Genomic DNA, 15528 nt, shown 5'->3' with positions numbered 1-15528 from the left:
GAAATTAAAATAATCCTTCAAATTTACACCTCATACATATTTTTTCACACTAAGGATTTTCAAATTCATACCGGAAAAATAATAAATTAAACCATTCCATTTAAACAATATAAGTACCTACCTATGTGATGATCCTTGTTGTAATTTTGTTATGAGAAAAAAAATTCCCTTGCATATCTTGTCTTTTGTGATCTTGCAGTAACATTACATTGGAGCAGTTTACTTTCTAAAAATAATCACCCTTTAAATTAATACCTTTTTTATATTTATGAGGATTAATAACTCTAATTTTTAAACCATTGATGAAAAGGTTAAAATAACTTTTTTTTTTTTCTCTTAAAAGGTTCCATTTAATTCCATAAAAGAGAAAGCTAGGCTAAAACATTTGATTCGGTACTATCTTGTTTAGTAGAATTTTTATAGTTCTCTAGTGATCATCAATATCCAAAGCAGATTTTGAAGTGCAAAAACATTTAAATACGGAATAAACTTTTAATAGAAAAATATTCCTCTTTCTTTATTTCTAATACATTTCTAATTCAAGTTTTTGTTATAGTACTTCAACTAAAAATCAAATACCAGGTGAATAAGCAAACAGATTTAGGTATACCATTAGGCTTACCTTTCTCACTAAAATTTATAGTTACCTTTTGTTTAGCTTTCTTGAAAGATGCTAATTATAATTGTCTAAGATGCTTGTTATACTTATCTATTTAAAAAAAATAAAAATAATGTGACATAAAGGCATTTTAGGAAGTTCTGGAAATCAATCCTTACTGTGTGATGTTATAATTTGTTGTCAGTATACAAAACAATTATATTTAAAATATAATTTTACAGCTTTAGTCTGAAAATATCTCCAAAGTATCAACAATATAAATGTAATTTTAGAGTAATATTTATTTTTAAGAAATGGTTTTGAACAAGTTAGAAGTTGAATACTCAAATTAAAGAATAGGTTTAAAAAAAAAACTCAGGTTGGGGGGTGGGAATGGGAAGATGGCCAAATATGTTATAAAATCCTGTAACAGATAAAATTATAGTGAGTAAAAATGTTTACATACTACTAGTCTTTGTGCATTTCCCATTATTTTATATTTAGGTCATAGAAGGTTGACTTCATTTTGGGAAGAATGCATTTTTAAAGTGAAGAACCTGGAGTACCATGCACTGTATTAATATAAAAGAAAAAGATCCAAAGGGAAATCTTGTTGGAGATTACTTATGTATTTTAGTTGTTAGCGCCATCTTTTCCAGGAATTGATTTGATTTGAAGGAAAGCCTCTAGTGCAAAGGTGGCCGAGTAAATACCTGAAGACTAATGTTCCCTGTTCTCACGATCAATACCAGCCCCATGACTCTACTTCTGGCTACCTTCTAGTTAAAAACAAATTTTTTAATTCTGACAATTTAATTGCCCTGCCCAAGTTCACATTAACTTGCTTTGGGGAAAGAAGATTTAGGTAATTTTTCAAAGAAAGAACCTCCAAAGTAGTTATTTGTAAAAGTCATTGTTGCATTGTAGGATTTTTTTTTTTTTTAACTTTGTAGCCATTATCATATCCTAATTTTAAAATTAACAATTTTGTTTAAATTTTGTGAAAACAGTTTATACCAGCTAAAAATTAATATTTTGATTTTAAATTTTCCCTTTTTGTACATATTCTTATATATGAATATATAATTATTAAATATTCATTAGCATTCAAATACAAGGTACTAAATAGATTTGCTAACTTCTGTTGTCTGATTCTTCTTATTGAATTTCAGAGCTAATAGGGATATTAATGATCCACTACCCATATTTTACAAATCAGTAAACTCGAGATTCAGAGAAGTTATGTGCACATGGTCACACATTAGTTAGTGACAAAGATGAGACTAGAAGATAAGCAATCTTCTAATAAAGAACTAATATACTCTTTTTTCCAAACTCCTTATTTATTTAGTTGACATTTTATCATCAAGTTAAAAGGGGAAAAAGTAGGTTTAAAATTTAAGTGTTATAATAACTTTTATTATCAAAGTTCCACTTCAGTGTATTTTTTATTTAGATGATAAAATGAATCCTACTTGGAATAATTGCAGATTGTAAGTATATAGAAATATTTTTTTTAAAAATCAAAAAATAGAGACATAGGTTGTCTCTGCTATCTAAAGGAGAAAATTCTTTCTCATTGTTGCCATTGCTTTTTGGTCAGATTCTATAAATAGCATATCACATACATCCTTATTCTTTGTCTTTGGTAGATGTTCATTTAGCAAGATTTTTTGTTAATACAAATATGCTTCTGTATAGAATGTCATAAATACTTTATTTGATAGATGGATAAATAGAAGAATCATGAGCTGGAAATTGTCATTAAGATAGATGTTATTTAACCTGCTAACTTAACAATATGATAAACTTGAAATATGTTATATTTGGAGCTATCACATCAGTTATGTTTTAATTTTTTCTTGTAATAAATAATAGTATAAAATAATTCAAGAATTAGGTTTTTGAAGCAACAAGATTATTCCCTGATCAAGTACCCACCATGCTTCTATTTCTTTAGCTGCCAAAATATATTGTTCTCTCTGTTAATATAGCAATTTCTAAAATTCCTATTCAGCAGGATAAACATATGTTTTGTTCTTTAAGTCATGGTGGGCTATTTTAAGCTACCCATATTTTGTTGAGCTTGTCCCATGTCCCCAGTATCCTTCTTTGTAAATGCCACAAATTACATACCATCTACATGAAATATGATATATTTTCTAAATTATTCCATTGTAATAAAGGCAGGAATATATCTCTAGAATCTCAGTAGAGTAGAGCTTTGGTAGCCCTCATCATCTGATATATTAGTAAATCTATTACAAAAATCTGTGAAGATTATTATTTTAGTTGTTGAGATGATGAATGTCGCTTTGAAAAGTAATTTTTCTTGAAATGATATGGTGCCGAAGACTTTGGTACTTTCTGAAATATTAACTGTGGCAGTCTACTAATTGAGGAAAGGAAAAGAATCTGTGAATCTCAAATAGAAAATATTCCCACATACTTTTTGTCTTAGCTTCATTCACCCTATTCTGCAGACAAATCCATTCCTTTCCAGTGTTGCTTCAGAGCTTGCCCCTAATACTCTCACCAACACATATTAAGTCCCTGGTGGAACTTCCTTTTGAGTTCAGTGTACCAGCCTTTAGTACTGACATGGATTAAGGCTGTATAAAATGCATCTGAAGACATTTAAAAATTAGTATAGTTTTATCTAATAATAGCTCTAGCTTCAGTAATGATTTAGTTGAAAAAAAAAAAAATGGAACCACAACAAAGACAAAGCTAGATGTCGTATGTTTTTACCTTATTCTCTAAAAGAACTGAAAAATTTCATTCTTAGTAGTCTTTTTGATATCCAGAAAATTTCTTGAGTTAAGACTGAATTGAACACACAACTTATATTTAAATGATTTAAAAGTATGCCCCGACATCTTCAAATTAAACGGTTAGTTCATTGTGGAATACACTGACACGCAAGTGAAATATGACATCAGATACCTGTTTATAAAATGGTGATTAAATGGTATAGTATAGCTAAAAATAAAAATGTATTTTCCCCCAATGCATATAAACATTATAATTACCTTTTATTTTTGCTTGGAATTGTTTTGTTCTAATTTTGAAAAAAAAAAATCTTTAGCAGAAAGCTATTAGGCCACTGAGAATTGAACAACAGCGCATGTGGTGTGTATTAGAGTACTGTTGGTAATTTTACTGCTGCTAACTTAAAATCCTCAAGGGGGAGTTAATTACAGGAAAACCATTCTAAATATCAGTAAGCTGCATATTTTCCATGACAAGAAGGTTTTTAGCTCAGATTGAACAGTTCCAGAATCTGAGCTTTTTTGTTTGTTTGTTTGATAAATTAAAAAATAAAAGTTAAAATCCCATATATGCAATATATATCTATTACTGTCTTTTACATAAAACTTTCCCTTAATCAGAATGTATTCTGTTGGAAGCAAATTGTTAAGAAGATGAGAATGTATACATCATCTTTATTTCAAACTCTAAATTGAAATGATTGAAAATTAGAAATGTCTTGGGTCATTTTACTTTATCTTGCCTTTAAATGTGCATTTATTTACTGAAAGTTTAAGCCATGTTATATTGCCACTAGGGACTGCCTTCCTCTGTAAATGTTTGCAGATTAAAGGTTTTTTTTTTTTTTTTTTAAATAAGCTAGTGGAGCCTAAAGTCATGTATGGCAGTAATCAGGGAAAGTAATGAGCAAGTTGGTCCTGATGTGTTTGGCATATGTTCCTCAGACATGGATTTGGATGTGAATATTTTCATAATTTACATTTTATGTTTGATTTTTTTTTTCTAAACTATTTTTTACCAAACTTTTTTTAATAAGTAAAAGCAATCCCTAACTATATATACATGTATGCCAACTTGTGTAAAAATCACATTCCATGGTTTTTTTAATGATAGGAAGAAATAACCCCTCCATTTAAAAATTAACATGTTGATTAATATAATTGTCCAGTAAGTAGTCATTGATTTACATCTTTTAAACCTCACTTTTAAATTTTTATACTTTAAAGGACTAATTTTTTTTAAATAAGTGTAATAATATAAAATTTTAGAAACCTAGAAATGATTGCTTACTTGGGGACTTATTACATGTTTCTGCAAAACAAATATTAAAATAATGAAGTAACTTCTTCCATTCAATCTAAAATTTATGTCTTAACATAGTATACTTAATTGTAACTTTGGAGATAATATATGCATTGATATCCAATGATATCCAAAATAATGAAGTAACTTCTTCCATTCAATCTAAAATTTATGTCTTAATATAGTATACTTAATTGTAACTTTGGAGATAATATATGCATTGATATCCAATGTTTTAAATGATGTGCACATAATAGCAAATAGCTATCATTTACATAACCCTTTTTTTGCAAAGGGTTTTATATATTTTGTTATTTGATCTCATATATTTAAGAAAATAAGATTTTATTCACCCATATATAATGTGAGAATTAATGATTTATTTAAAAAAAAACTTTCTCTCTCCCAACTTTTAGATTTTACTATATTTTTAGGAGAAATTAGAATCCTTGAAGTATTAAATTACCAGGAGAAATACTTCTATTTATTCAAAAGTAGTGCTCTGTTATAACAAGTGAATGAATTAATGATAACTACAAATGAGTCGGCAATGATATAAAAATGAAGTTTTGGTGTCAAAATGAAGTTTTATTCTACCCATAAATAACCTTTGACTACAAAACTGTAGATTATATAGAATTACAGACCTGGAAAGATCCTTAGAGATTTATTTCATTTTACAGAGGAAGAAACTGAGTCCCAAAGAGGTTAATTACTTGAATCAGTTTGTTTGCTTGTGCTATAATTTATGTTTTAAATCCATTGGATTGATTTATTTTTAATAAAACATGCTTTTAGTGCCATCTGACTTCACCCTAATTCTTTCTTGGGAACTTGTTTTCACGAGGCTGGATCTCTTTAGTCATTCTACAGGGAAAACTTATGCCCTTGGTTCAAAGAATCAGGTGCATCAGTTCCAAGGACTAGATCAAATTTGTAATATGTAAACAAGAGAATACAGGGCTTCTCCAGTGAAGTTCCAAAACCTGCCTTTTTTCACATGGGCTTTACAATTTTCTATGCATCAGAAACATGGTCCAGCTTTTGTTCAAAACCTTTTAGGTAGCCTGTTTCCTGGTGGTCCATGAAATTGGTTCTATCCCTTCCAAACATGAAGGCATCCACACCCTCTGCTCTGTAGTTGAGTTAGAGGCTTACAGTATTTGAAGTTCTGGTTTTCATTTCTAGTCCCCAGATCATTTCTCCCAGTTACTTCCACTGACTCCTCTGCTCCTTCGTCTAGTCTCATTGTTGGCTGGCGGCGCCCCCCAGAGCTCCTCCTTTGCAGATTGCAGAAATTTGTGTGTTTGCTTCTCTCTTCCTCCCTCCTGCTGCCTTGTCACATGTCCTGAGAAAATGGGCATGGCTCTTTTTTGCTAGTGTATTTGTAGCGGCTTCTCTGGCCTGCCAAACCTTTTCTGTTGTGTTTACCCCCAGGGTATCTTAGCCCTTTAGTTTAACCACCTGGAGAGGTGGCTTTTGCACCTCAGATTTCCTAGCCTTGTATTTTAGGAGAAACTACTGTAGTCCTGTGCAAGGGACAGGGAAGATGAAAAAAGAGGGGAAGAGATGTAAATTGATAGGAACCAGTGACTTCATTAATGCCACTGATTCATCTTTCTAATCTCCATGGGAAGCAGCATGCTCAGACTGGGGTATGAAGGCCTCAGCCACCTTCTAACCTTATCTCAATTTTGATTTTTCTCCAAATGCATTTGGTTGTTATGTCATTCACAGAATAAAGTTTTCCCACCTTAGTTCCCCAGTATCTTGTGAAAAATTGAAAAGATTTGCCTGGTAACTATGCACTTGAAACTAGAGATTTTCTTCTGCCTCCTTCCTAATATCTCAGGAAGGGCTGGTTTTCAATCCTCCCCATTCTTAACTACAAACAAACAAATAAATAAATAAATGGTGAGAAATCATCGGTTCTGAGGTTGGGTTTAATGGGATAAGTATTCCCAAATTACTAGATTTGGGAAATAGACTGTCATACATTCTTGTTTGCTGTCCTGAGTACCTGTATGATGTGTGTGTGTGTGTGTGTGTGTGTGTGTGTGTGTGTGTGTGTATATGTGTGAGAGAGAGAGAGACAAATAGACAGATTGAGAGAGAGATTGAGCAAGAGATTGATTGACTAATTGTCCAAATACCAGTGATCATCATTGACTAACCTTCCCTTATTTCAAATGTTTATTCCTTTCACCTTACTTTTGGTCACTGTCTCCTTCCCTAACCTGATGGACATCCCTGTTTCTTTTTTTCATTTCAGCTTCAGATGAAGATATCCTTGCTAAAGGAAAACAGTCCATCAAGAGTCAAGCTTTAGGAAATCAGAATTCGGAAAGTGAGATTACCTTAGACGGCGATGATGATACCCTGTCATCCGTGGAGGAGAAAGACTTAGAGAATCTGACTGGTAAATTCTTCAGTTGGGCAAATATTCAAACTAGTTTGCCCATCAATTGGCTATATTTTTAGTTATGTCAACTAAGTTCTATTTAGACAGTAAGGACTGTCCTCCACATTTAAATTGAAAAGAGATTGTTTTTGTGTCTGATGTTTCCCCTTCTCTGTCATCATATTATGTCTGTTGTTTCCCCTGACTTTTTGTGTTGTGAACTACTACTTCCACACTTCTCTCAACAAACACTGTCATTTTAGGCTTCCATTTGGAGAAGTCATTTTTCCCCCTTTCTTTTTTGTTGTTAAAAAGTATCCTTTCCCACTTCTGCTTGAGGGCCTTGCTGTCTAATTACTCTAAAAGTCTGCTTAGGTAAGTAGTTTGTAAACAAATCTAGGTCTTGAGTAAAAAGTAGGTTTTCACATGCTGGATTTGACTAATTATGTCCCTCTTTACATTTAGCTTTTCCATATAAAGTAAAAACAAGAAAAAAAAAATTCTGTTTCAAGAACTAGAGCCACTTTCTCCTCACAGAACTTCATGACAATAAGAAGCTAGGTTTTTCAATATGATTGTATCTGGAAATTTCTCAGCTTTGTTTGCAGGACAGAAGAGAAGTAACAGGGTAGATGGCCAATAGGACATTTGTTTTCCTTCCTGTGGCATTTTAATATTTCACTAAGTCGCTTTGTTCCTCCTTTGCCTATAGTTCTTTTGGTATGACTATTGAAAGGGCTACAAAGAAAGAACAGAAAGATGGAGATGAGTCCAGAATTTTTTTTCAAATGGAAAATAATCCTTTGTATAATGTCTTCTACTCTGGTAAATCTAAAACCTGAATCTTTTGTTTATGAACACTTATTTTTAATTTTGCTATATACTTTTCGGTCAAGGAAGACAGAAAGCAAGATAGGATATGCAGTCTGTAATGAAGACTATATAATTCACAATAAAATAAAATTAATTGGAGCATTATGCCTTGTGATTTTTGTTCCCTCTCTCCCTCCCTTCCCCATTCGTAGAGAGAATTGTTCATCTCTATCTACCTTTCCTACAAAACTCACCGCCCATTTCCTCCTCTTTTATTATGCTTCTATTCCAGCTTCTGGTAATACATTCATACTGTAATAGAGGTGAAAGGGGAGTTTAATTATATAATCTTGACAATGGCAATAGGATTAAGAAGTAATCCTCACTAATAAAGTGGTGTGGGTTAGAAATGAAGTGGAAATTGTCAGGGGTCTTCTGTAGGACCTGGGCTGCCCTGGATCCTGCAGCTGTCTGTTCACCCCATAATTGAATGTCTGAAAGTGATTGAAAAAATGTTATTTCTCTTCTGGATTACATGCTAATGTACAGAGGGCAAAAGGAGACAGCAAAAGAACACATAGCTGCTTATTTCATCCATTTATGAGGATGAGCTTAGGGAAATCATGGCCGTTCTCCTGCTATCTGCTGCCCATCTGCAAACACAATGTATTTGTACATTGGGAATAGGGGGCAAAGCCTTCTCTGCTCTCAGTAGAGCATCCCTTCTATTGTCCTTCTGGCGCACATTAAGATTGATGTTAGATTAAAGACCATCACCGTCCTAACAATCGATGGAAATGACAGGTCATCTGAATTTCAGGGCAGTTATTCACTCATTGATTGCCTGAGTAGTTGTACTACTGTATTAATTCAAAATTTTAAGTATCACTTTCATGTTGCTTTTTTGTCCCACAAAGAATCTGAGAAATCACGAATTGATTTCAGATCCTTAATTTTTCTTCAGATAAAAAAAGCCTGAAATACAGATTAAGCAAATCTATATATGCTTATCGCTACTCTTTATGTGTGTACACATTTAGTGTCTCCCTCATTTTTTTTATGTTTGGGTCTATAGACTCTAGACTGTTAAATCTGAAATGATTCCATTGTTTTCAGTAGCAATCTGATTTGTCTCTTTGATAAACCCTGTGGAGATTTGATTATTCCAATAAAAATTCATTCAGTTGGAAACCCACCCTCCAGCTGTTTAATCCCTGAATCCCCAAACTACATTAATACTGTATTTGGAACCGCTGAGCAATATTTAACAGTAGAGTGGAAGGTATACCAAAGTAGAATTTTTAATAATTCTTTTCATAAAAGTTAGTTAAGATGAAGCATAAGATTTTTAGAACTAGCACCCAGACTACAGAGAATGCAGTGATAAGGATGACATTACTAACTTCACCAAAGAGCTGACCTTTTGTGATCTAGCCCTAGTTAGAATCTGAGCCCTTGTCTTGGAAGCCTGCTTAGTTTTCTCCATTTCCGTACTTACTGCTTGGGTAATGGCTACTTGCTGGTTGGCAGCCTGGGGCTTGCCCCTGATGTGAAATGTGAATGAATAGTAGAATCAAATTCTATCTGACTATGGGCATTGCATACTCACTACAAAGCAATTGCATACCAATTTACCAGGATCATTAACCAGCTGTTATAGGCCCAAGGGTCTAGAAGTCTTTGCATTGTTGGAGGAGGATAGGATCCGACAGAATCTGTAGGTGGGGGGTAGGGAGACACTACATAGTTGTAGTGAGAATCAGGAAGAAAAATAACATTTCTAATCAAGTTTCTTACACATCTGGTGTTTTCTTTCTATATTCTACAGGTCCTGTTAGCTTGAGCACACCAGCTCAACTCGTGGCCCCTTCTGTGGTGGTGAAGGGCACTCTTTCTATCACCTCCTCTGAACTCTATTTTGAAGTAGATGAAGAAGAGCCGAACTTCAAGAAAATTGACCCCAAGGTAAGAGGAGGACAAATGTACTATCTTATCTCCTCACCATCCTCAAGCTTTCTGTTTGGTTTTTTTTCCCCCCTGTTATTGGATTATTTAGAGTTTATTTGGGGGAGGGGGAGAAATAGAGGAGATTAAGGAAGGGCTTGGGAAACATTCAGTTACATTCTAAAAGATGTGATTAAAAATTTTCACTGAGCTATACTCTGCTTTCTTGCAAGCTCTTTTCGCTTGAGTTTCACTTACTGGCTATTTTAGTGTAGTTCATTTATGTTAATAATAATTTCCTCTTAGATCTAGTGCTAATTAACTTATTAGGGTGAAAATGGGGAGTTTTACAAATTCATCTCATATAAAAATATCATAGGGAACCTGAGGTTTTAATGTTTTCCAAATATAATTCTAACATATATTGCTCTTACTTGTTTTGTCTCTTTGACTTACAATTCTAAATGTCTTGTTTGTAATATATATTTCCTAGAGTATATTGTTGAATTTGTTTAAGTACCATGTATAGTTTCCTAAATTTAAACCAAAAATATTTTAATATTTTTTTAAAAATTACTTTTCAGATACACCTAACTTCTCATTCATTTAGGCTATGGGAATAGCCATGAAGCTGGCAGGAAGATTTAAATTTAAATTTATTTTTATAAAGCTGAAGGTTAAATCTCTATTTCCGAGCAGCAACTTTTTCTTAAAAGAACAAGCTCTGCCAAGGAACAAGGTGTTTGGAAGAGTAGCAGGGCAGTCTTAAACAAAGCAAACTTTTACAACAAATATTTATCTTGAGTTTAGACAGGGGAAGGAGCTTAGGTAGAAGAAGTTTTTGGGAGTTATTATGGTGATGTTATTAAATCATTTTTAAAAAATTAAATAGTTTAAGTCCTCTGCAAAAGCCATTAAGTTTTTTATTAAAAAGATTAATTTATATCTCAGTATGTACAACCCTTTGTTCTAATCTTATTGCCTTTATTTAGAGGAGATAGTTAGACTGTGTGACTGGAAGCAATTGGAAAAAGAGTTCTATACTGGACTGAACAGTTTTTGAAATTTGAGTTTGGGGAGTTATTCAAAGAGAAGCCTCGATATATCCTTATAAATCAAGAATATACAATTAGGCAATTTTGTTGCATTGATTAGCTTTTTGGATTCCACTGTATAGTTAAAGTGTAGCTAATATTGATAGGAAGAGGGCCTTTAAACTTGAAAAATTATTTTAATTCTACAATTACTGGTAATTGGCAAGTCAGCTTAAAATACCGTATCAGTGAACAGGTATTTGAATGGGCTTTTTCTTAGGCTAAGAATCCTCTTATGGGGAGTGTCATTGGAACAGCTTTGAGCACAGCTGTACTTTCTGTTTTTCTGTTGTATTCTGTCCAGCATCATTTAATTTCTCTTTCATTGTTGCCTGTTAAGGATTGAGCAGGTTTTTGGATCCCCAAAGACTACCCTGTACCACAGCACATTGGCTAAACATGTCTAGCAGGAATTAGGTGTGGGTCTGGAAATTACAAATATCATATTTGTAAATAATAATTTGTAAAAAAATTTTTTTCCAATTTCATATTATTTGAATTTTGATTCTATAGGCCTAAATGATATCTGTTTTTGATAAGTTTGAAAATTGAAGTCAAAAGCTTTATTCTTAGCCCAGTGGCTTATATTAAAACTGAAAGAAGCAGGAGAAAAGTAAAGATTTACAAAATTAAAAAGATCATAGAGCCTTAAAGATTTTATTGCTACTTTAGGGAAGAAATCTGACTTCAGATGTTGGTTTTAGTATTGTTGGTTTCAAAGTAAAAAGTTAGTAGTTTTAGGTTTCAGCTCTTCTTGGAGCTTCCTTTTCCTCTCTTAATCATTTGTTATTTACCAATACTTATCGAACTTCATAGAATCAGTGGTAAAGAAAGCATTTCGGGGAAACTTACTGTTCTATGTAAATGTAAGTTATTTTTTATTAAAAGTGGCTTAAAAAGTGTCCCTAAGAGTATCACTATATTTACAATTTCTCTTAGTACTTGTCTGAATCACAAAGAAAAGTAAGCCTAGCTTTCTGTTTTTAAAGTAAATAAGATCATCACTGATAAAATCACAAATTTTTATTTTTCATTTAGAAGTATGTTTTGTTTAGTTTTAAACCAAGAAACAGTAATCCCTACAAGCTAAACCCATTTTTATTAGGTGAGCCATTTTTCAGAACTCAAAGTGGACTCTAATCCCCAATTCCTTTGCCTTAGGCTTTTCATTTGTGTCCAAAGAAAAAGTTTGTTTCTACTTTACTTTCTTTTCTAAGAAATTCAGAATTAATTCACTATCCAAGTTTGAGGTACAAACTTAAATGCTGAATAAAAATCTTTGACATAACTACACTTTAGCAAATTTTCAGTTTAATGATTATTTTAAATATGGTTTTGATAGGAGGCAATGTCATAGCTTTTCCTAATATTTAATATATTTTCTCTATATATTTTCATTCATGTTTTAAGACTTTGAAATAATTTTGTGTTGTAAATTTATAATTTTATTTTTTTCTTGTGTATCAAATATGTATCCTCTTTTTTCCATTTTAATTACCTCTAACCACTTTCAAAACATCTTCAGCAAAATATACCTAGTAATATTTTGTAGTGGAATGAAATAAAAGGTTAGCTATTTTGACATTTACATACTAAAAGAAAGAAAGAAAGAATACTATAGAGACTCAAGAAAATTGTATTTCTCTTTTCCCTCTATAATAAAAAATAAAAGTCTTAATCTTTTCAATTTAGACATAGCACTAATATTATTTCCATTTTGTTCTATCTTGTATGGTTGTCTGATACATTGCTAAGTTTTATTATTTACTTAAAAGCCTAGAGAGGATAAATGGTTATAGGGAAGAAAATCAACTGACAGCATTAATAATTCAGAAAAGATCTATAAATGTTTCCTTGCATTTCAAAGTCAAATTGAAATAGTTTGTTTTTTAGTTACGGGATAAGAAAGCAAATCTATTAATTTTTAATGTGAATGAATCACATTTACTAATTAAGGTTGGACATGTACACATATGTGTATATGCATATATATATTAATTTTTATCTGTCTTAAAGCACAGACTTAAATCAGGAATAAATTAGCAGGATGAGTTTTGCAAGATTATAGCTACATTATGAATGTATACTTTCTGCATATTTTAGCTTCAAAAGTTGTTTTTATTTTGAGACATTGTTACACTTCAGATTTCACCTGCCCTGTTTAAAAACAATTCACAAAAGTCGATGCAAAGTTAAAGGAATATTTTATTACTGTTTTCAACAAGTGGGTTTAGGGTGAGGATAGAGGTGCAAGAGAGAGAAGGGCACATAATCTGAGTTGGCACTGAAATACATTTAACATCAGTAAAACTTTTAAAAGAGAAATTTGTACATATAGTTAAATAATTTTTTTTTCACTTGGTGACAACATTCAGGCAAACAAAAAACAAAATAGAGGAGATAAAAGGAGGAAAAGACTACTATACATGGATTTGAAAATGTACCTTGGGTTTCGTTTTGTTGTGGCAAAGTCCGATTGCTTCTTTTGTGTGATCTTTTAAATTCACATTTTTTTTTTTTTGAAGAAAGATCACTCCTGTACAAGAGGATTTGTTTGTTTTTTTAAAATGTTCTTCCATCTGGTGGTGAGGATTTTTCTTTCCTTCTTCTTGGTTGGTGATTAAATAAAAATGTGTATTTTGGAGTTTTTGCTTTTCCACTGTATGATGGAAGTATGTTGTTGTTTTTCTAAGTAATCTCCACCACCCTATAATTTATCCAGGCTTTTGGGATTGGTGAGAATCTCTCTGGCCAACCTCCAGGTCTGTTTGGCTGCGCTCTCCAGAGCCGAATGAGGCTTGCCCTGAAAGAGGTCGAGATTGGGCAAAAAATAATGGGGGCACCGGCGGCACTGCAGACAAGAGATGAGCTGCAGCAGGATGCCGTTGAGCCTGTCTCCTAGGCATGCTTCATCCCAGTCAGTTTCCCGAGGGTGTTTCTCACACTCGTACAGCAGCAGGGTTTTCATGTGGTAGTTGTTGAGGGGCTGGCCCGGCAGCTCCAGGTGACGGTCCCGCAGAGTCTTCAGCACTGACAAGCACTTGTTCCGACAGCCGCCCATCAGTAGTCGGTTCTCAGCTTCCCCGAACTGCAGCACCCAGGCGTCACTCTCCGCTGAACTCTGCTTGCCTGTCAGGGAGTAGCACTCCTTGGAGAGCAAGTTGAACCCTTCCGCCTTGACCTCTGCCACCCGGTTGGGGCCAGGCCAGGGGATGTGGGGCATAGGCCATTGGGCCGCGCTGCGGGGCCAGATCCCGGTGCACTTGAACGCCGGGGTGATTTGCACCACATAGCGCTCCCGGATGCGCAGCTTCACCTCGCTAGTGTCCGCAATCATTTTCACCACGTCCCGGTAGCTGCACTTGTCTACTGCCTGCGCCACCAGTGTCTGGAAGCGGGAGCGGATCTTGCGCGCGGAGAGGTAGCCTGATGCGGTGATGAACTCCACCCAGAGAGACATGCTTCGCTTACGACCGTCACTCAGCTTGAGTACTGCGCAGCCAGGCAGGGAGCCATCGTCCACGAAGTTGAAAACGCCCATCTGGTTGAGGTAGAGCACCACCTCAAACTCGGTCGGAGAGATGACTTCCAGCCCTTCATAACGGGCGTCGATCTCACTCAGGGAGCTGATGAAGCGAGGCTCTTGCACCTCCACTTCTTTAAGCACATCCGAGACCACTTTACAGACCTCGCGGATCGTCTTGGCGATTGCCGCCTTGCGCGCCTGACAGCGCTCCGTGTAGTACTTATTGAGCTGGTACACCAGCTTGGCCTGAGCCGCGATCATGTTGGGGCACAAGTCCGGGCTATACACCGGGGTCTCGCAGTACGTTGAGGGATCCAAGGTTCACTCACTAGTGGTAGCCCTGCAGCTCGCAAAAAAGGCAACCCGCCACTCCAGCTCCCCCCACCTCCCAATTTCACTCTGCTCTTCTTTTCCACCCAGTTGTGGAGCTTCTGTGTCTGGCTCCCCTTCCTTTCTCACTCCACCTCTTTCTGTTACTCCCTCCTCCTCCTCTTCCTTCTCCTCCTCCTCCTCCTCCTCCTCCTCCTCCAAAAAAGTGATTAAAAACAAAGAAAAGTACCTGAAATACTTTTGATTGTTGTTACCTCTTTTGATTTTTAAAATGAAGTTGTTTGGGAGGCTGCAATAGGTATGCAGAAGGATCCAGACTTACTTCCCAAAGGGATGGAATTTTAAATCAAAAACCTTGTTGGTAAAAGAGACAGCTCCAACAAACTTGGAAACGCCAGTCCTTTAAGTGCTAAGTGCAGCCTTAAATTTAAAAAACAAAAAAGCTAAATATTAATATAGACTGAATGGTTCATTGGAAAACTTATATCCAAGGATGAAAGAAGTCCTCGGTCTAATAAGGCCCGATGGGAATGGGAGAGTTTACACTGTTTTATCCCTCCCCCAAATTCAGGAAAGAAGGCTGTAATTAATGCTCTGGGCGGAAAAGTGCAACTCAGTCCATGGCAGCATCCGAGGTTCACAGGAGGTGTGCTTTCAGTGTTTGTCTCTGCCTCTTGGAGCGCTTCTGTTGTGGTGGTTTCTTTCTTTTCCTGCCGGAGGCGTTTTCTGGACCCAATTTTGTTTGATT

General features: G+C 34.6%; 2 protein-coding genes across 2 annotated transcripts in view; one reads left to right on the top strand and one right to left on the bottom strand.

Annotated features, from left to right (window-relative positions):
- Positions 1 to 15528, top strand: part of LRBA (LPS responsive beige-like anchor protein) — a 745582-nt gene that overhangs the window by 433505 nt on the left and 296549 nt on the right. Inside the window, exons 38-39 of the mRNA XM_051966352.1 lie at positions 6945 to 7091; positions 9715 to 9851. Coding sequence (XP_051822312.1) covers positions 6945 to 7091; positions 9715 to 9851 — 284 coding nt within the window. The remainder of the gene's footprint in view (positions 1 to 6944; positions 7092 to 9714; positions 9852 to 15528) is intronic.
- MAB21L2 (mab-21 like 2) lies at positions 13112 to 14960 on the bottom strand. The gene has a single exon (XM_051966351.1). The coding sequence runs from the start codon at positions 14709 to 14711 to the stop codon at positions 13632 to 13634; it is 1080 nt and encodes a 359-aa protein (XP_051822311.1). The 5' UTR covers positions 14712 to 14960; the 3' UTR covers positions 13112 to 13631.

Source organism: Antechinus flavipes, chromosome 6 (genome assembly GCF_016432865.1).
Source record: "Antechinus flavipes isolate AdamAnt ecotype Samford, QLD, Australia chromosome 6, AdamAnt_v2, whole genome shotgun sequence".
NCBI classification, from domain to species: domain Eukaryota; kingdom Metazoa; phylum Chordata; class Mammalia; order Dasyuromorphia; family Dasyuridae; genus Antechinus; species Antechinus flavipes.
This window is presented reverse-complemented; position numbering and strand designations above follow the sequence as displayed.